Below are 23,350 nucleotides of genomic sequence, written 5' to 3' on the forward strand. Positions count from 1 at the left end.
AATTCTTGTCCAAGTTGCTCGAGAGATGAATCAGACCCGCTTTCCAGACATGCACTAGCCCCCACTTCAGGGTCATTGCACATGCGCATTATCACTTGAAGCCCTGGCAGGAAGTTCAAGAGTTGTGTGGTCACAGCATAGAGATGGGTCACAGGCAGAGCCGTTATGCGAATACTGTTATCAATGCGCATGTGCAATGACCTTGCAACACTGATTGGTTTAAGAAAGTATTGTTTCGAAACAAAGGACTAAATTTTTCGTCTCCCAAACAATAGATCGAGAAGCTTCTACAACTTTCCTAAACTTTTATCATGTTTCCTTTTTTTACAATTTTTTGTGGTAACTGCAAATTTCAGATAAGGAAAATTAGAAACAGAACGTAGTTAAGAAGACTTATATTTTATCAAATATTCATAATTTACATGTCCACTAATGATAAGCTAACAAACAAACAAACTTCGTATCCTTTCGAATAAAAATAACACTTAAATCAATCAAAGTTACAAAACTACGACGAAAAAGCAAAGTTAAGAACAAAATTAAAATCTACAAAACTCAATACGGATAACGGACATAAAATTAAGATTCTTATCTTAAATGGGGACAAAACGAGCAAGTGTTTTTCGAAAGAGGACTTCTTTTTAAACGGCGTTATCATGAATTGTACTTATTTGATATATCAAAGCTTGGAGGAATAACGAGGCAAGGGTCTAGCTTATTCCCCTTGAAGTATTATATGTCTCTGCACCTTTCATAGCAGATTCAGCATCTTTTTTCTACCAAAGCTGATTGGTGAATGCTTATGTAACGAGAGAATGCTTTCATAATGACTCATTTTAACAAAATGATGCCAATAAACACATGCTTCATTTCGTATCTAGAGCTTACGTATTATAAATACAGTAGACATATGTCTTTAGAAATATTTTGATCCGCTATTAAAGTTATATCATAGCTCTATAAACGATAAAATTATCTTATATAGACATTGTATATTACAAAAGCTAATTATCTGTTCATACTGTACGCGTCGTAGTTGTGAGATGCAAGTAACTTGTTATGACCATCTATATTGAGACAAAAGATTCTCTCTCGCCACGAAATGGATGTAAAACGAGACAGAACGATGCTTTACTTCGAGACGATCATTAAAAGACTTTACCATAGTCCTTAAATGCACACTGTATGGCAGAATTTGTTCATCAAACAAGGCTTCGGGAATCAATTACAGACATTCGACTCAAGAGTCTTACACAATTCTGTGCATTAAAATTTTCTATGGTTTCTTTTTTACTTCAGTACTTTACAAATTAGCGGAACTTTTTATGAAAGAAAACAAGTTATTGCTTCAGGGATGCATTTGCTACTAAAATATGAAACATTTTTCCAGAGTCCAGATAAACCATCAACCTTCCTCGATAAACTATGCATACAAGGGCTAGCATGCATGTTTTGAATGACGTCACTCGTGGTTGCTGGCGGTGTGATTTTTCTAGACTCTGCATCATCCACATTTTTTTATGTAGATGAGGTGTTAGCTATTTCTTAGAGCTACACATTAACGTTGTTGTAATCGAATAAATATTTATTCAATTAGCATCGACTAATTTTGATATGGTTATGGCTATAAGGAGAGATCTCATTTTACTATTTACTTGAATAGATGAACATTTTTGACGTTATTTTAAAAATGTAATGTTCACAGCTGTTTAATGACAAGATTTTTAAGAGAACGTCAAACCACAGGGATATTAGTTGAAATCCTTTCGAGAATAGTTTGGAATGCATATTGTAGCATATGTTGAATGATAATGTATATGACAGCACGAGCTACGACGGCCTACACTCATTGCTCACTTCAGGAATAGCACTTGGCAGTGTCTCGACGCCACATTTTCGACACTTACAGCATTAGTTTCTTAAATTCTTTCATAAAAATATTATCATCGTAGTATCAGCAATTTAAACACAATTAATGTTAATGATCCAAACATCCGTAAGTCTAATGTTCGCAGTACTCCCGCAGAACTTCCTCTTCTTGTTGAATAGTCGTTTGATTTTTTCAGAATATCAACAACCACAACTGTTTTTGTTTCATTTTTTGCTATTGTTTTTGGAACATCCGGTATTTCATTTCCCAGAGTGCTTTGCAGGAGATCTCTGAAATATGCTGTTGTTGCTTCATTCGCTGATGTTGTTGGATTTTTTGTTGATGTTGCTGGATTTGTTGTCGTAGGTAATGTTGTGGTTGGACTATTGGTTTTATTTTGGGTTGTGCTTGCGGGAAAGGATATTGTTTTAGACTGTTTGCTTGTGTTGTAAACGTCTTTTGTATATGAATGGTCAATCGTTTTTGGCGTACCCTGTGTGGTGGGCAACACTGTTGTGCTTGTGTTTTTTTGTGTTTTTGGAGAGCGATTTAAAATTCGGCATTCCTTGTTCACTCCACATTCCTGTTTGCAGCTTTCAGCATCACATGACATTTGACAGGTGCTCCCTAATGCGCAAACCTGCAAGCAAGTCTTAGCGTTCTTGCCGCACTTCATATGACAAACACTGTTTTGAAGGCAGGCTTGTTCGCAATGCTTTGAATCACATTGCATGACTTTGCATTTTCCGCTCGCACATATCTGAGTGCAGTTAGTTGCCGAAGCTCCAAAGCAGTGGACTTTATCGCAATGAGAGCAAAACTGCTTGGATATTTTCAACGTCGAGACAAGGCGCTTGCAAACACCACTAACACAGTTCTGCAAAGCGGCATAAGATGTCATCTGCTCTCTTTCTCCACCAGACACAGCTCGACCTCGCCGGTGACCGTCTTTGCGCTTCCCGTTTTTCCTTTTCTGATTTTTCGACCGCCTATTAAGTTTCGGTCCTTTAGCTCTCATGACGTCACAGGTACCTCCTTGGCAATCTTGTGTTACTAGCGATGCCCGTGCAAACATGTTAAGGACATGTGGCCTAACTATACCGTTAAGATGAACCTGCGAATTAAAGGGATGGTTAATCAAATATGATACTGAGATGAACATGTTTATAGTGAATTGCATTTTAAGATACTCTGCAAAATAGAAAAAGCCGTAAATTTAATGAGAGAAATCTTGTCATGAGTAATAATGTTCATTCGAATTAGCTTCTTTTTTGGTCTTATCGAACCTACTTCATCCATTTTGAAGACAGTGGCATTCTCAGTCATTGCAAATTACGCATACAAAAATTATAATAATAAATCGACAGGATTGTAACTTGACGATTATTACCTTCTGTTTGCATATTTTTGGTGACAAGCATCTCATGTCCTTGCAAGTCTTTCCGTCGCAATACTGATGGCAGTCTTGTCGCTCAACGCAAGTACAGTTCTGTGCGCATGCCCATTGCTCACACAAACCGAATTCTTTGAGAACGCCAGGATTGCAAGATGTCGAAACTGACGCCAGGACGATGTCGATGGCGGACATTAAGATCATTACCAAAAAGCGATTCTGATTTTTGCTGGTTTTCATCTGGTCGATCTGGAAAAAGAATAATTTTTTGTAGAAAATCCTTGCAATTTGTAACGTAAGGTCTACATTTTTAAGGTGTACTTTTTTAAGGTCTACAGCGTCATTTATAAGTTCAAAAGGATGTCGAGGAGATTACTCTTGTAATCCTGCATTGGAAGATGAATAATTTAGATAGATGGAGATATCTTCAGTAGATGAAAATACATCATTGAATGTTAAAGAAACACCTGAAGAAAAAACAGGAAAAATCAACATCCACAAAGAAAGAAATATTTTAAACATAATCTGCTTGATAAAAATACATTTTACTAACAGACAGAAAGATTCAAAATTGCTCAAAACACATCTTTGTCGTCAAAATATACTTTGATAAATAAAGTATATCATTTGAATTGTTGAAAGAAGATGAATAACAGCACATAAAAGTAGTGCAGTTGATGGATCAGAGGCTGGAAAATTCGTACTTTTTTAACAATGGGTTGAAAATGTCATAAGCCAATGTTCGGCTGGCCAGCTAGCAAGTCACAAGTAAATATGACACTGATCAAATGATCAAGAAATATGTTAGATCAAACAAGAATCGGTTCATCATTCAAAAAGCAATTTTGGTAATAGCGAACTCAAAAGACATGGTATGGCACCCTAACATAGCTAAAACATAATAAACGGCTTGCCAATAAGCTGCAGAAAACGTTGTGTAAACGATGTTCTATGTTAAGGGCCTGTAGATACGAATAAATAGAAGAAAAGCTTACGATGAATTTAAAAAATCAGTGGACGAGCACCACAATCTTCCCAAGAAACCATCTTGAACAAACATGTTGACAATATGCAACTTTCCAATTGAATCTGTTTATGAATACTAGCATCAACAACACAAGACAATTTCTTCGTAAAGGCCTGTTTATGTTTCCAATGACAAAAGAGTTGAGGAATGCGCGGGTCTTCTTGATAGCATACGCTCAACAATTGGTTTTGCTAAATAGCTACTCTGCCAGCTTTGCGATTTACACTCCACTCAAATACCCAGTAATACAGAAAACTTTCCTGGAAAGTTTAAAGGCTCCAGCTTTTGTATTGACTGCAAAACGACTAGCAAACGATGTATAAACATATCATAACAGCTAAGCCCTGCTTTTATTTCGAGATTTTGCCTACCTGTGGTTACTTTTGAAAGAAGTTTATTATTCACAACAAAAAGCTCTCTTTGCCTAAAGACATTTACGCGAAGCCGGCATATTCAATGAAAGTGAACTAAAGGATGATCTCGTAAGACACTCTTGAACAAACTGAGTCAATTTAAAAACAAAAATTTCCAGTCTTGTATTTACACAGATTTCTCGTGCCATGGAACAATTGTTTTCAATAAGACGTAGCAATATCAAAAGATTATTTGTATCTATTTTCAATTTGTTGTTCTATATTTCTCTGCTTGAATTGTTTGTGGTCGTTATAACTCTACCAATTATTATCTGACACGCGAGATCGTTTCAAAACCTGCTGTTGGAAGTTGAAAAACATGCTGCTGAAAGACCATGTATTGTTCAAGTTAAGTAAATATGGTAAAATGAAGGCAAATGACGTAGAAGGAATCTAAGTCTGTTTTCACGGAGCAACCACGCAAAAATAAAGCATAGGCTTTGGCAAAAAGCCAGTTCAGATGACGACGCTACTCAAATACTGTGAGTTAATTGCTGATGCAGTCATAAAGCCAAGCCACCATCGTATTGCCACGGCAAATGATCTTAAAATGGCACATTTCGAGACCGTCTGCATCGAGGATTCCTTTTTTAGAAAACCTACTTGGTAGGTAAATCTAACGAAGACGGAGATATTATAAAATACATTCTGTTATATGTTTTACGTTTTGTGTATTTGTTTTGTAAACAACACTGTCCGGGTTTAAAAGCAACAATTCAAAAAGGTACTACCCTGCTGTACAAGCTACACTTAACGTGCCATCAGCCTAAAAAATCAACCATTAAGGCAAATAATTCATAAACACAGAAAAATTCATGATGACCAATGAAAAAAACCTAAAGGAGAATCATAACAATACTTGTGTTTACCTTCATTAGCTATATAGCTGCCTTTATCGAAAGAATGCACAACCGTAGATGCAAGCACTGCAAGTCTATGTAGCAACTTGAATGACTTGGTGGAAGAGCCGATTTCACAATATTAAGTCGCTATCATCTTAATATAAACATGTTTACCCGAACACAAACTGATCATATTAAAACAGCTTTGTAACTTCGACTAGATTAATGTTGGAGAGTAATGAAATTGCACTTTGATAATGCCTCCATTTCTACTATTATATTGATTGACGCTGTAACTCTTTCAATTATTTCCGGTTCAAGTAACAAAAAGCCATCAGTTGAGGCCGAAACATAAACAAATGCCAATATCTAGTCTAAACAAAACCATACCATTGTTATTGGTATCTTTGAGTAGAAATTAGGGATAACCCTATTACAACTAGAGTCATGTGCTTCCCTTAGATGAATGCTCCCTGGGTCAACCCTTCGTTCTTACCTTTGATATCTACTTTGCTACGATTTCTCCTTTGCCAACTCAAGTAGTTTGGCTGAACACTTTATGTTCAGTGCTATACGTGATGTTCTTCACGAGAGATTTACTCCAAACTGGGAGGAAATTATTAAGATATCAGTTCATAACATGGATTAATAACAGTCACTTTTTTAGCTAATCTCATCATATAAACAAATTACAGACGGGAATCCAGATTTAGTAATAGGTAACACTAGCAAGCAGGAAGTTCTTATGCGGCCGCCCTTGGCTTATGGGATATCTGGATGAGGAGCAAAACAGGATGCTTTAATGACTACTTGAGCTGGTAACAATATGCAACTTGTTGTTCTATAAATAATTATCTTTGAGGAGTTCACACGCAAGCATCTGCATCGACGTGATCATTAGGTGCATTCTTCTTTCAAGATGAGTTTTCAATTAGTTCTAGATTGCCGGTAGAGAACCACCAACTAACCAAAACTTTGAAAAAAATTATAAAACCACAACAAAATAGCTAAGCATCTACATAGAACCTACATCTATTGATGGCATCAATTTAAATCCAGGTGTGGATCGAAAGTAGCTTGAGAGAAAGAAGACGTGCTTGATTAATTCTTATCGTGTGGAGAAAAATGCATGTATACCGTTGATAAATGTATGCCTTCGCGTGGTCTCATTCTCAGATCTTAATTAAGCTGCCACCACCAGATCTTGGAACAGATACGGCAATATATAAGGATTTCTATGCTTCGTTTTCTTGCCGCAATTAAAGTAAGGAATATAAAGTGCTAGGTTTTCTGCAATGCTTATTACAATGAACCCCATCGGCTGTCCAAAATCTAAAAATATGTCATGAACTTCTTCAATTGGAACTATACAAGACAAATGCCCCGTAGTGTTGTAAATATGCTTGGGCTGTGGCAAAACATGTAAAGCGAGGAGAGAATCTTTTTGGTAAATAATGAAAAGTTACTTTGCATGGAAGGCTAGTTTTGTCGTCAGATACTCAATATGATGAAAAGTAATTTTATTTTCTATACAGGGTGTATCCGCGAAATTGTTTGCGGCTTGCTTTATTATTTCTTCTTGGTTTCGTGAAGTTAGTTACAAAATATTTGGTGTTATCCAATCATCTGTAATTCAACTATTAACAGACGTACTTGCTATGCCCATAGAGCGCAACTCAATGGTGCATTCACATTAGCTTCCTCAAAACAAGTCTACCTCTTCCTTATTACTCCATGTTTTGACTAACATATTTATGTGGCTACAACATACAATACGATTTTTTCATCCCGACATGTTTTTCTGAAAAATTTCTTAACAGCCCGGTCATTCAATTTCTCAATCTTTCTCCCAGATAATTCATTTTTTAAGATCTTCTTTTCCGATTCTCCACCATCATTGTTTATTCCACCTATCTTATATTTTCATTTGAACATTTGGTTAAGGTCCTTCATATTTGTTTGGTCGCTTCCTTAACTTATCAAAAAATTTATCTGCCAGCACAGAATATGGCCAATTTAAACCCAGAACGTTATCTATCCAAACACCTTGCCAGTGCCGCTAAATAGGTTTTCGCAAACTCGTTCTCAAAGCTTCCTCGTAACCTCGTTATCAATACTTTCGCAAGGGATTTGGGAGCTTTGGCCGTGTGCCACTAATATTGTTTAAATTAACTTTTCTCTTTTTGTTGTTTGAATCTTTATATTATCTGTTCTTTTGTTAGTGAGATAATTTTTTCCGTAATACAATAAATTACTAAAATCACTTGTCAGATCTTTGCCAAACAGAAAATTTCTCTCACACATCCTTTCTTTATTAATCCATTTTCTAACATCAGCTAAAATGGAAATGATGGCCTCTGGTTATTTTACCGTTAAATGTACTATTACATACAATAATTTTTACTTAGATTCTGATAATAGCGATTACACTAATTACTAAAGAATAACACTAAGAATAAGAATGTCAATGCAGCAGAATGAGAATAAATATTTATTTGCAAAAAACCACGTTTTGATAGAAAATTTTCAATTTTTGATACTTTGAGCTGTTTTTCTGTTAGGGTCAAAGAAATTCAAAATTTTGGCCTCTTGGAGCAATAAAATCGAAGCAAAGTCTCCGCTCCTAATCCCAGAGTCGTTGTCCCTGTATTTAAAGGAATGTTTGTACAATCATCAACGCCTTCTGCGTATGAATCTTGAGTCTATCAACGCATCTAATGAATCTCAAAAACTGAATTCATAAAGGCAGACACGTTAGAATATGATAGTACTAAAGACTGATAAATTCGAGTTGTGTTGTGATGAGCAGTCATGTAAGTACCCATTTAGAGTGAATCGCCGCTCCGTCCGCCCCTACGAAAACATATTGGCTTTTCCTCGTATGAAAACACGCTTTCACTGAGGTAATAGAGTTGCGTTTGCGTGGGTGAATTCAGTGGTTAATCACGTCCTGGATGGACGTCAGCGCAGCTGGGGTATTTGCTTGAACACAACAAAGCATGTACTTTCCTTAAAAAGGGCCACGTTTGACGAAATGTTTGGCTTTGGATCATAAGTGTAGCTGCGATTAATTAGAGTCTGAGATGCAAGCTGCGAATACATTTTTGCCTATGCAAGCTGCGTTTAACTCTTGAATATTACTTTGGGTGTGGGTGAGCACGATTTGAGCCGAGAGTTTTGAACTTATCGGATCCATACTTATTGGTTGTTCGAGGAGCAATATGGGAAAATTTTCGATTATCTTTAAGCCAAGTTTGAAATAATTTGAAGTGATGGGATTGTCAGTGCGAAACTGTAACGATAGGGGTGGGAATTCTCGGCGAATCAGCATCTATAGGAAAGGATGCTACTGTAGAAGCCTTTGGTATGTCCATAATATATTGTTATTGAAGATGTAAAAGCAAAGCAAATTTAGCCTTTGCAAGAAATGAAGTTAAATAAGAGTTAACAATAATTGAAGGTAAGATTTGACATGCTTCCAACATTTATTACATTTTCAAGCTTCAGCTTACCTCCACAGACGCAAAACTTCCGTCTTTCTTCCCTCTTTACTTTGACTGAGTGATTCTCAATACCAGACTATGTCTGTTTTGATTTTTCAAATTCGAATAATCGAGTACGTCCGATATACGCCGCCATTTATCATAAAAACATAATCAAAAATTTTGTGGTTGACTTTATGCCCATTAACTTAATGTAGGCAATATACTAGAGAAGAATAGAAGATTTTAGGGGCAGTTTAACATAATTGAAACCTGTCAATGATAACAAGACAATGAATGTATATCATAATCACTTTGTCAATACATTTCTGTCTGCTAATGACGCGTGGAATGTTTCTTAAAATGGAGGGAATGGGGCTTTCCTAAAAATTAGCAGCAATGAAAGCGGCGCCTTGTTCTCCAAGATGGTGATCTAAACGATATTGCTCAAACATTCTTGGACAGACCTGGTTTAAATTCAAACTTTAATTTGACTTCGATGTGTTTGAAGAGAACATATTTTTTGTTTTCTCAGCAACCAACATAAATTTTTGTCTCGATGTTCGCAGCAACCAACATTGACTGCAGCTGATATTAGCCCCATTTTATAACATGGGAAACTTTACCGTAATAATAAATAAAAATTCCTTAGAGGTGACATTATTCGTTTTGCAGAATGTTTACCGTGACAGGACGCTTTCCTCGACCTTAGTTTTGAATAAATCATCCAAATGAGCTTGTTTGTTTTAGTTTACCCACTCTTTAATTGAATAAGCATTGTGAATGTCAAACAAAAGTACTATTTCTAAACCATTATTGTTTGCATCCGGTAGTTGATCACAATAAAGGGAGATGGGAGTAGCCATGTGGCTGGCCAGTCCAGCTAGGCGGTGACGAAAAAGTCTGATCAAGCAAACTCCATCCCCTCAATGCCTGCTCGTTTGAAGCCATTTTTAAGGCAAAGTGCAATTCAAGCAATAATTAGGTTGATTTTATACGTTGTTCAAAAGTATGGCCATTTAAAATATGCGCAACGAATGCAGCTGCAGGGTATCCTTGCATATATCCGTGAATTATACATTAAACATATACGTATACATATCATAAAGTCAAAACCGATCGGCAGTTGGTGCTAAGGCCAATTGGTTTTAGAATTATAAAAAACAAACATCGCTTTTATCGAATGGCAGGATCGATGCATCGTATATGATCGATGGCTCAATTTTCATGCGAGTTCTTTATATCATTGCAATGTCGCACTTATTATTGCTTTTCTTCACAATTCATTAGATAATTCATTTATTCACTTACTATTGACACAAAATCGTGCGGGTCTCCAACCTATCTAATTTGGCGCTGATTCATTCATTGCTCTAACATAAGGAGCAAAATAAAAGATCAGCAAGTCGACAGCAGAGCGACTGGAGCATTGAAAATCTTTAAAGAGTTGGGAAATTTTCGGCCACTGAATGAGAATGACCTAGACTGCATTCGGTATAAGATTACATTGGGTCGCCCTTGTTTTAATCAAATTTAGCATTTTACTCTGAACTGATTTGAATAACTAACACAGCAAACAATTGGCTGTATGTATCGGAAAATCTCATGTAATAACTAGAAAATAATAACTCCATAGGTCGCCTTTGCCTGTTCCAGGACTGGATAGGATAAGACCTTTTAAGGAAAATTAATAACTTCACAAATAATGATAAACAGATTAGAAAAAAGTTTAATCGCTTGTTAGTTCAATGTCTTCTTACTGCGATTGGTTATTCAATTTGAAAAACATTTCTTATACTAAATTTGATCATCGTCTAAGAACCCAAAAACTTTGTAATGGGATTTTTCATGTATTGAAACTTTGAAGTCGAGTGATATCCGTTATAATCTAGAGCCCCCGATCACATAGAATTATCACATGGCGCCTTGCCTTTAAAGATGATATTTCAAGGTTCATAAGATGCAATTGTTAGAATTTACAATCATATTTCCTTTCAATTTTGACAATTAATTATTTAACCAGTGGTAAGGATACTAGTTCTAGTAAACTGTTTGACTTGCTGCCAGTAGATACATGAAAGTCAACTCCCAGATCTTTCGATTGAGGCTTCACGTGAGTTTGCGTGGCATCAAAACCGCTTTATGAATTCTTAAATACAAGGTATCAGATAGTTTCTATTTCTGATCTGCCTGAATTTTCTAGAACCCTTCGTACAACCAGCAAGACCATGAAAAATTGATGCAAATTTCTCGCAGTAATATCATTTTAAAAATATCTGCAATATTGCTAAATCGTTTTTGAAAAGACAAACAGTTTGTACAATGGAGTACGTTTTTCTCCGTGTATTTACCTGTCTTCTCCTACTTTCAACAGACTAGACAAGGCCTATTGTTTTTAGACAATTGGCCAAAAGCTGCTAATGATCTCAAAGATGAAGTCAAGTCAACTGTTGTCTGTCTAGTCGAATGGAGGATGCTTTAAACACCAATAGGGTTGTTGTTGCTTGATAAAAACAACTCGGCTTACATGATCTGAAAATCGACGTCAATAGAGATATTCGGACCCAGACTCTTTCTCCGAGTCTTTCTGTCTAAAAATTGACTGTATTTAGCAATCTTGTGATGATATTGTAAAGTACGATGTTAATATTTTGTCGAAATATTGCTTTAAAAGCAGGCACGTTTAATATGCTTCTACAATATGCTTCATAAACACTTTTTTTGTGGTAGAAAAGTTAAATATGACTTTGAAAAATGAAAACATTTTGGAATATACTAAAAATTTTCGTCCGACACTCTTCAGAGCATGAAACGACAGAATTCAAATCGAAAACTTTAAGCTAGGGAATATATACACCCGGTTGTGGATTGAAATCCATTCAAAAGTTCTTATCACCCACAAAAGCTCCGTTATTTATGAGTTTACTTGACAGAGGGATTTTGGCTACGCAGAACGCGCAGACAAAAGATTGGGAGATAGAAAAATACAGCCGGTTTTTTCCAGCATTAGAAACCAAAGAGAACAGCATCCGACCGGGCTCTACCACTAATCCTAAACATGTCGTTGTTAGTTCTTGTTTTTGATGGGCAAGATTGAGGATCTATCTACATACAAAGAAAATTTACAATTGGGTAGACAGAAGGAGTTCGGTTTTACCCTGGGAATCCACTGGTAGTATTTTTAATAGACATGCGGCACTGCGTAGGCAACCTTTACAGTGCAAGCTCGAGTTTCTGATTGGCCTATTTCGATCCACAACCGGGTATATATATTTCCTAGTTTAGAGTTTTCGATGCATTTTCTGGTGTTTTATACTCTGAAGATTGTCAGACGAAAGGCTTTAGCATATTTCAGAATGTTTGCTTTCTTCACAGCCACTTTAAATTTGTTGATCCTTTTACTATTGTGATAAAATCCTTGACAAATTCTGATGCATTTGAGTTCTGTTGCTCTCCGCACATTACAATAACTCCTTTCATAAATGACAGCTCATATCATGATAACTTTTTGATTTAACCAAAGATTTATATGGTGGTCTAGACGCATTATGAGCAATATTTGGCTATTTCAACCCAACTTCTACTGTTTGTGCTATTAATCTTATTTGGCACGATAATGAACAAACATACTAGCTTGACAAATGCAAATGACTGTTCCTGACACAAAACTGATGAACCCGTGGAATGATCTCGCAACCCGCCCAATCGTTTTAAAAGCCACTTGGTTTGGATCTCCTTAATTGAGAAGTTAATTCATTTTACATAAATACATCATTTATGCTTTCTTCGCCATGAATAAGTGCCCTGTTGGTGTGTAGAATGACCAAGATAAGCTCCTTCTGAGCATATTATTGATCGCAAAACGCCTGGAATTTCCAGTTAGGTATTTCCAGTTGGGAAGCTTCACTTCAATGTCCTTTCCGATGTTCAAAGCTGATATCTTTTTGGAATCACAACTTCTCCAACCGGTTTGTCAAAGAACGTCAGGGCAAAAAATGAATTTAGAATGCTAGGCTGGAAGAATCTTTCTTGCTTTACTTAACTTCTCTTGCTTAATCTTTCTTTGCTACTTTACCCACAAAAATGCTGCTGGTTGGTAAAATGTGTAAATTGTTGCGTTTGAATTTATATCAAGACCCATTGGATTTACTACTGTGTTATTCAATATATTGTTTTATTTTGTTACCGATTTGTGTAAGGAATTACTTTGAATTGCTAGGACTTGAAAAAAACTAATTGTAATATTTAATTTGCCGTGTAGTGTTAAATCATTCCGAACTTAGAAATTAAATCACATGTAAGGCTGGAGCAAAAAACACTTTTAAGAAGCCCAGTAAAAAATGGCACAATACCTACATCCACATTCTAACGATATCCCAGTTACAGATGAAAGATTGGTCAACTGGTTGTCAAACAAAAAGGTTGAACAATTCTTATCAGAACACAGTTACGCTTAACAGCTTTCTCTAACCACATTTCTTTTGGACGTAGGGGTGGCGTTTGTGTTTTGTCACCGAAATTCTGAAAAGACCAATCGTCCTAATCAATAGTCAATGTGCATATTCAACTGATAAATCAATTACACAATCTTCTCATCAAATCTGTTTAAATAATTTTTTCATACTTCATATCTATAAGGCGTTGTAGTAAGATGGTATTATGTTGGTAACCCGTGGTAGGCCTATAATATAATTAGCCTATCTCTATAGGCCATCAAACTGTGCAGTCTACTGAAGGTGGGTGGCTCGTGTTTTTATGTCGGTAAAGGCTACTGAGCCAGCCTAAACAGTGGCTGGATAAACCAAACTCAAACCATGCAACAATCACATTAGAATGTTACCCCATCATATCTCTTGAGCTAGGAAAATATTTTGCTTAACCAATATACCTTGAGTTTCGTAATAAAAAACCCATTTGCAACCAAGTACTTCTAAATTCAACAAAATATAAAGCAATATGATAACATTAACCAAAAGTTTAGAAATCTTATGCTCGACCCAATCTTTTACTGGGTCTCTGGTACCCAGGATAAGCATTGCTATGCCATTATTTTACAATGTTGCTTGGTATGTGCAAAGGGCATGTAGTGTGAAAGGTTGTGAGATTATTTGACAAAAAATTAACGTTTCGTGGAAAATCAAAGTCTCTAAGGTTTTTTATTAAGAAAGCGAAACCAATATGAAAAAGATAAATTAGTTGCTAGAATTGGAGCCACGGTAATTTCGAGTCAAAGAGGCGTTGATTAACTTTCATCTCTTATTTGGTCAATGCTGTATCATATATCCATATAATCAATTTGCAAATGCCTGTATCAACTACTGAATTCATTATAATGCTATGGGTGGCGGGGGCCCAGTAGAAGGAGAGGGAAAGTGGAAGGATGGAATGTCCTCAGCTCATTTTCTCTCTACTTTATGACTGACTGTATGAGACTTTGGTACTTGGGTAAGAAGTGTATTAGTATCAGCTTTTGTCATAGAATTGACAACAGTAGTGTCATACCAGTGAGTAAATAGTTATAGCTTACAGTTGACAAGGACATTTATTGGTACATAGCCTTTTCCAGGAGAAATTAGCTGTGGGGGGGACCTTTGTTGATAAAAAAAGAAGGACAGTAGCCTATTGTTTAAAACAATGAAAGTCACTGCAGGGGCGATTGCCCTCCAGTTAGTATGTTAAAAAGGCCCTATATTGGCAAAGGTTTGGAAATATATGTTAAGGATCTTCCTAGATTTGCCCATAATGGTATCAGAGGAATTTTTGGTGAATATCTTGGAATTGAGAGAAGAAATGGAATAAACTAAGAGAGTGGGCTACATATCTATAACAATATTTAAGACTTAACTCGCTTAATATCAGAAGTAATTGTGGTTGAAAGCACACTCCACAACCTACCCTTTTGACTCCCATATGTTGGATATAACCTTTTTTTATAAAAGTATCCAAAGAGAACTACAGATTCTGGAAAACTCTTCACTGGAGCCATTAAGCCAAAATTTCGAAGCCTGTTCGTCTATAAAAGCTTTGCCTGTTTGTTTGCCTGTCGAGTTTCTTATGCACAATTGAGGAAAATTGCAATGCACCCATTAACAGGTCTGAACAAAGTTGTTCAAGTGACTTTAAGACTTGCAGTGTAATTACATGCCATAATGTTGTCAGTGTGAATCAAAAGACAATCTAGAAAGCAATTGACTTTTAGAAAGCTTCATATTTTGTCTAAATGAGATGAAAATGTTCCAGGGCCACTTTTGAAATTACTGTAGTTGCTGCATACATGTGATTAGTTAGAAGCAGGCGATCAACGTGGACAGAATATTGTGAACAATAAACTGAGCCAAGGATTATGTAACTAAAGACAGAAAACATGGGATACAACATTCTGAGTTTGAAGTTTGTTATCTCCATCCAAGTTTGAGATTTCCATTTAGAAACTGAAATACTCGATAAGTCACAAAATAGTGCCCTTGAACCCAACATACCACTAAGTTGGCAGGCCTGTCGCTGCAGATGCTGTATGCAATAATAGCTGCCCTGTCCGTGAGGCCAATGTACTAAGCTGGACCAGCTTGCTTAATGAATCTGCTCTCCAAGTGTTATTAGAGAGCCAAAACAAGAAAATTTGATAATACAACACAGTGTGAGCCCTATACTAAAAAATCAAATATTTTGCTTAAAAATCACCCATTGTAAGTTGTGGAGCAATAATATATAGGCTTCTTCAGCATCTACAACTACATAAGATCATGTGATAGTTCAGAACAGCTCGTATTTCATTCTAATAGGGTTTCTATATTGCGAATTGTTAAATGCCTGGCTTCTTGTTACGTCATACCATGACGCTTTTTACTGAAAAAATATTTCCGTATTCACGCGTCGCTTGAAGTTAAACTTGAACACAGAAATGCCAATATTTAGTCATGACTCTGAGGTTGGCAGCAGAATTATTCTAAACTAACAAATACGGTCCATGAAGATTTGTCTCTTGAACAACGTGTCAACAGTTGAGATTTGCTTGCACCATTGAATGAGAACCATAAAGCCGGGTTATTCGATTTTTGACGTGAAAGACAGCAGCTTGCTTAAATTTCTGAAGACAGACGAATGTATCTGACAAAAGCAATGAGATATTACAAGGTTCCCGAGGAGAAACTCAGTAAGATTGAATGCTGAAACCATCATTTCTACCCATTCTTCCTTAGCGCATATGCATTCAATAACAACACCATAAAGCATGACAGTCCTGTAACTTTAACAAACTACAGTACTGACTTTATTTTTCGCAACTAACTTCTTCTCTAGCATTGATCTAGGGATTGGTGGCGAAGCTTGTTTTGCTGCCAATTTCGATACTAACTAACAACATATTCGAATAATGGCAAAGTATGATTAAATCAAATCATCATCGTTGGCGGTGATGTGAGAATTGAACACCGATCCACATAAAAGCTTCAATGAATGACCAACTTTTGTCCCTAGTTTATCTGTAGCATGCAGGTTCAAGCAAAAGAACCAATCTTTGCTGACTGTGTTATTCAACAGCCGCTAAATTCTCGCGTACAGATCGATAGAAAAACCCTTAAAACAATTCAAACATGGATCTCATTTCTGCTGTGAAACAGAAAAGATAATTCTTGTTGTGTCCTTTTCAGATAAGTTAACACTAATCGAACAGTGTATTTGCAATTGCTATGACAGTTAAACAATTTCACAGCCATAGACCGAGATAATGCACTGTTTCTCCTTAAACTTCCCTTTTATTTTGCAAGTTGAAGAAAAACATATTTTTACCTTGTCCGCGAATTGTTGCGATCCTGTAGCATCTAAGCCCTCGTTAAAACGTTTGTGTCAAACGTGAATAGAAATTGAAACGGAGAGTTGAGCTTGCAGTCTACAGCTCTCATTGTGGTACACGCTTTCAAGTAGCAATGATTTCCTTGAGTAACTTTCTTTGCTCAGTCATTTATACATAACAAAACAGATGGAACTTCATATGCTTTGCACTAGATTCTTCAAATCATTACATTAGCGTTTAATTGGATATTCGGCCTGCAATTATTTCCCCGCGAGTTAAACCGTGAGACGCCATTGGTTTTTCCAGAGGAAATTTACTGGGGATGCCGAAACAAAACTCCCTCAGTGTGTACTACACAAACGCAGATAAGGAGAAACCTGCCGACAGAAACTATGTTTTAAAACAGTTGCTTATCTTAGGTTTGCAGTAAGGCAATTTGTCAGATTGTGGTGAACACGGCCGTAATCGCTAAAGGGACCCGAAATTGTTCATGTATTCTTTGCTATCAGTTTGAATTAATTTTTCTTCCATGATTGTTTTTATTATGTTTTTCTTACTGCTTTTCATAACTTGGCTTATTCCTGTGGTCTTTCAACATAATACAAAAACTAACTAAAAACCGCCCAGCCCACATAACGTAGTCAGCGCCATCGCAGCTGTCTTGACCTCGTTAGAACTCTTACTAAAACAAATTGTGTCTAAAGCAGATTTGCAATAGAAACACAATAGAAAGTTGAAAAAATTCCAAGAGGATGAAAAAGAAGAGCTGCACGTGCCTTAAAGAAACACTGCATAGTTTCTTTTGATAGAGAAATCTTCACATAAACCTGACCAAATCTTGCCTTTATGTTCCTTATCGTGCGAAAGATTCTTCGTGGTCCTTTTCTCGTGTATTATAAGAATTCTCTGTGACATAAAGGCAGTTTTCATTTGACAAAATACAGTCGTGTGCAAAAGTTTAAGACCAGGAATAAAATGAAGAAGAAACGCAATTATTTCAGAAACACTATATATATATATATTGAAATATTCATACTGCATTTTATATAATCATTATATGTATATACTTTAAAGATATCTTTGATACACATCTTACTTTAAAATTCCAGTAAAGTGCATTAGAATGGCTTTTTAAACAAAAAATGTTATTTTGATGTTAACTTAGAAAAATGGAAAGACGTGACACGTGGTCTTAAATTTGTGCACACAACTATAGTGCTTTAAGGCAATATTCATTAAAGGTACCCATTTACCCATTTACAGTGCAATTTTCTTTGGATTTATATAATTCAGTATGATGAGTCTTTATTGTTATTGTTTAGCATTAGCATTTATATATTTTAGTATTATTTGTTGATTTATATGGAAATCTTATGTTTTCATTTCATATAATGATATTTTTGTGGCATGCAGGACAAAGAGAGCCAAATTATTACTCTGCACTGAATGTAACGCTACGCCATTTTTCAAATTGTAACTTTATACTCTATACATCAAATCGATGACTTGAATAGTTAGGTCTTTACAATTTCCACATTAGCAATATGTGTTGCGTTTGGTAGATTTTCTTTAGATTTTTATTGCTGATATTGTATTGATTTGCTTATTTTTAATTAAGTGGATAAGAAGGTCTCTTTTATTCTGGAATTTTTTAGCTTAGGCAATTTGTAGTTATCTGAATCATCGTTTCAACATTTGGTAGAATGAGCGCTGAATAAACTTGAGTTTGGATTTTTGTCTTCTGTAACAACTTTGCTAAATCAGAAAAGCCATGTAACCAACTTGGATGCAAAACCAACAAAAAGTGGGTAATATGTAATATGGATAGTCTAAAATTCGTTTATAATTCAAATTTTTCCCTTTTGTATGGTCATCAAGAAAGGGAACTACTCCCTAATTACACCCTAAAATTCTGCTCTTCTCCTTCTTCTGCAGAATTAATCGCACTTTAAAATTAAAGAAAGTTTTAGCAAGCAAAAGCCTTTTGCATGAACATTTCTTTTTATACTCTGCTATTGATTTTCACTGTTGTTTGAATCTTTCAAACATTCTACCAATATACCTTTATCATTTTTGTTGTCGTATTCACACTGTCAAATCCAATTTCACTTAAATATTGCTTCTAAATTAACTAATGAGACCTCCATTTATGATTATCTTGATTATTCTCTATGATTCATGATTTGACTCATTTAACCAATAAAGAGGTTATGATATTACAACCAAACAATGTATGAATTTCTGTTAGGCCATGACAGCTAAAATAGCTTATATGATCCAGCTCCAAATATGCATTAGACAACTATTTTTCCAAAATGCTCACGATTTTTTAACGTGAAGACTGATGATTCAGATATGCTTCAGCGCTGCTACATTTGGAATAATATTTACAAAGACCTTAACTATTAACAAGACCAGCGCATCATGAATTGGGTACGTTGCAAATTTTTTTGCAAATGAATGGAATAGAGGAATTCTAAGCATTTTCTTAAACAATTTGACGAAATTGACAGTCTTCATTGCCGTACTGTCCTCTTTACTTTTTTTAACAAAACAACATACAAGATTATGAACTTACAATCCACAGGTCACAACAGTTACGTAAAATTGTATATTCAGAAATCAGGCAATTGTCTTTTGTAAATTTGTCCTTCAGTGGACAGATCTGAAGAATTTTTAAGGTTCCAAAAGTAAATGCCAGGACAAAAGAGAACTTATTCCAAATCAAAGCATTCATTAACCAAAATGGATTTCCGTTGACTGCATCCACGTATTACATGATTAATCTTTACGTAGATTAAGCGTCTTCATTACACTTTGGATTCTGTGGCTTATTAAATGTAACTTCATAGCCTGCGCTAATTTATCTAACCAAAACATTTTTTAATATCACTAGTAAAAGATTCTAAAATGTCCAAGCTGCTTGTGAAGCATTTTGAAACATGGCACAAGATCTAAGTGCGATTCGTATGGATTTCATTATATAATCCTTGACAACAAGCAATTTGGGCTTCATTCTTTCCAACAAGTTCTCTATTGCAATCTCTTAAGTCCAATGTACGGCTGCAAAAGTTCCCCTCCCTTAATAGCAGATTTGCTTCTAAGTTAAAAATAGACTTTGATTTGTTCCACTGTTATCGACATTCAGGGACCGTGACGGTGATTACGTAAGTGTTTTTGAAGAATGCAACTCTTTCTTCAGTTGAAAGCCGTAGAGCAGACATGTTATTGAGCTTTTTATAGCAAATCGTTCTGTCTCAATACGGACAGAGTATTCGAATTTAGGATTTCTCTCCATAGCGTTATTTTGCCATGAAGCTTTGTAATTAAATTTACGCTGTGAACTATGTTCCATTTGCCAAAAGAATAGAAATTTCGGAAACGAAAAGTTGTGAATTTATAGTTCTATTAACTTATCAGTAGGCTGGAATATTAATTTTTTGCTACATTGTGCTAAACGTATCAATAAAAAGACTGTCAAATTACTCAAAATGGGAAATGCTATATACGGTTAATTTCAAGGCCGTTGTACTTCAAGAGGAGGCGAGTAGAGTACAAAAGGGGTACATTAAAGATTACCTCTTAACAGGAGCATTTGAATTTGTTGCCTCCTTGCAAAGAGAGACAATATCGAAATATTCCCTTGAAAATAAACAATGCTCCGAATGATTTCCAAGTTGGGGAGGAACAGGGTGGAAGGGACACCATATCCCAAAAAAGAAAGCACTATTTAAGAATAAGATACTTCGCTTGGTGCACCCACGACCCCTTCATCCCTGCTTCTGCATTTCCTTTCCAAAAGTTCGTACTTTTCTTTGATAATGGCATATTTCCGGTCAGACTAATCAGAACCATCGCACCTCTTTGCCGATCAATCGGGGTCATGGATCCTCTTGTTGTTATTATGGCAAATTTGATACTTCCAACTAGGAATTTTTACTATGTTCCTGTTCTACTTTTTGCCTTTTCCCAACTCCTGGAATAGCCTCAGTGACAATGTTCCTCATTTTAGGACAAAAAGGACAACCACGTCAATCAAAAAACTTTCAAGAGCCAATTTGTGTAAGCAGACATAAACTAGACTTCTGTATATAAATGTAGAGCTGTGGTGGAACTACCTTGACATGATTCTTTGGCGATATGAAACGGAAATCTTAACCTCCCTCCAAATTATCTTAGTTGCATAATCATAGAATCTAAATTACAAGTTTTTCGGCTGTTGCTCCAATTGTTTATAAGCAAATACGCAGGGTGTGGAGGCAACTCCAGATAATAATAGTGACAGAAGGACAATTTGAAAGTACATGCTATCCTCCAACAACCTATTTGTAGCCTCTCACGAGCACTAACTAGACACTGCATCAGGAGGCCTTTTACCAAAAAGGTTTATGTTACGCCAAGCGGGTGTTTTTGGTTACTTCTAATCGTTGCCTTAGAAGGAAAAGCTTCCGTGCCTAATGCCGCTATAAGTAGAATGAGCATCACTGAGAACGTAATTTCATCGATTGATAAAGCCATACACAAACCACATTAAAACCGTCTTAAGCACATTTTAGTTTAAGTATCAAATAGACAATAATAAATTGCTTTTTAAGAATTTATAATGAATCCAAGATTTAATTCGCATACGCAAGGAAAAGAGAATACGTTCTGCGGCTTCGCAAAGAGAGCCGTCTATTACATACTACTGAAGTCCCTTAAAATAAATCTTTAGAGTTAAAAGAAGGAAGATAGATTTCATAATGTAGCGGAATTATTGAAGTGACCGCCAGTGGCCTACCATGTGCCTGTGAACATTATTTTTGCCATGAAAGTGCTTTTATCTTGCCACGATATTGAAATCATCCTTCAAGGGTCTTTATGCCAGGAAAATAAGCAAAGCAGCGAAGGATTACAGCCTAAAAAGCACTACTAATATCAATAATATAGATTTAGAGACCTCTATAGACTTGTTTATAAATATGGTATAATTTATTATTTGAGCAGATTTGCCCAAAAATTAATAAGACCACCAAGCCTTATGTAACAATGAAAAGTTTCATAAGGAATTTAAAATTATATTTGAAGTTTTCTCCGCAGCGGAAACAGGGAAACTTTTTCATCTTCGGCGCAATTTTATCAAGTTTCTGCGCTACTTTTATTTGCTAAAGGGCCTTGCTGATTAAATCCTTCTCATTCTCTGTTCATTCAGGATAAGTAAATGAAACCGAACCAGCTCGCCTGTGTTCTTGCGCATGGCTTTATAATGAATTCTTACATTGTACGGCTTTTGATCGACTTTTTTCTAAACGCATTATTATATAATTTATCCATTACTAGTATCCCCGGTGAAGAGACATGGCTACGCGTGACCCAAAAACACTCTTTTATCAAAACCTATAGAGGAACAATCCTGTGTTTTCTTTTTCTCAGTTTTCCTTCCTTGTATTGGTTATGCGACCAAAATCCCCGCGAGTCTAAAAAACAATCCTAAAGAATATAGATTTTCTAGGATTTCTACATAATCTAACCAAACATTTTGTTTCAAATGGTCATACTGTACCATCATCTTCAGAATATTGCGGCGAGGGTTATTACCCCCTGGTTCTTTTTGTTGCTTCATTTTGCCTAGAGAGACTCCAGTTTTTGCTGTTACGTCATGCCTCCTTCGAAATGGCTCTGCGAAACTTTGGCAGGTTTGATATAGCATTGCAAAGAACCTAGAGTAATTTTCAATTATAACCCCGGGCGGCCTGCCGATTGAATTTTCAAAAAAATTTTTGATAGTACAGAATTTAAAAGTTATTTTAAGAAAGGTAACATTTTTAAACATTCTTGTCTGACACTCTGCAGCTGCAGAGTATAAAACGTCTTAACACAGATCAAAATCTCACAGCTAGAAAATATATATAGCCAGTTGTTGATCAAAACAAGCCAATCAGAAACGCGAGCACATGACTGTAAAGGTTACCTAACCATTGCTGCTTGCCTATAGAAACATTAACAGAGAGACAAAAGTCATTTTCTGACAAATGTTTTCATCATTAGAGTATGGAAGCATTAGGTGCGGGTGCTTGCCTAGTGTTTTGAAACTCTTCACCCGAATTTCAAAGAAATTCAAAAACTATAGGACAGTAGAGCCATTCCCCAAAACGCTGCCACCGGTTTTGATTAGTAACTCATTTGTTTGCCGGTAACTGAGAGTGTTTAGAAGGAAAAGGCATACCTGAAGCTGTAGAAAATGAAATAAAGCCCGGAAGAAATATTAACTTCAAGGAATAAGGTAAACAGATGTATGTTTATCAACTAAATGAACAATATTTTGTACAGGCAATAATTGCACTTTTTTAAAGAAGAGCTAAAATAATAATGTGAAGTAACGCATATCATTTGAAGCCGTTTGCAATCTTTGGTCGCTATCCCCAACTTAGTTACGTCTAAAACAATTCATTAATAAGTTTTAGTTAAAATCGACAAATTCTTTTTCAGAAATCGAGGATAAACATCACGGGTTTGGCTTGAAACGTCTCGGAGTTTGCCTCGTGACTACCA

At 35.9% G+C, this 23,350-nt stretch overlaps 1 protein-coding gene across 7 annotated transcripts in view; it reads right to left on the reverse strand.

Annotated features, from left to right (window-relative positions):
* Positions 1-380: 380 nt before the first annotated feature.
* Positions 381-23,350, reverse strand: part of LOC135693258 (uncharacterized) — a 30,649-nt gene continuing 7,679 nt past the window's right edge. For 2 of the 7 annotated variants that reach the window (XM_065211689.2, XM_065211686.2), the window contains exons 2-3: positions 3,261-3,512; positions 381-2,984 (exon numbers count right to left, since the gene is read on the reverse strand). In XM_065211689.2, the coding sequence (XP_065067761.2) occupies positions 1,944-2,984; positions 3,261-3,503 (1,284 nt within the window). In that variant the 5' untranslated portion in view covers positions 3,504-3,512 and the 3' untranslated portion in view covers positions 381-1,943. The other 5 variants (XM_065211685.2, XM_065211691.2, XM_065211690.2 and 2 more) reach the window with 5 other exon arrangements.

This window comes from Rhopilema esculentum, chromosome 11 (genome assembly GCF_057945365.1).
Source record: "Rhopilema esculentum isolate cy_ngs chromosome 11, ASM5794536v1, whole genome shotgun sequence".
Taxonomy (NCBI): domain Eukaryota; kingdom Metazoa; phylum Cnidaria; class Scyphozoa; order Rhizostomeae; family Rhizostomatidae; genus Rhopilema; species Rhopilema esculentum.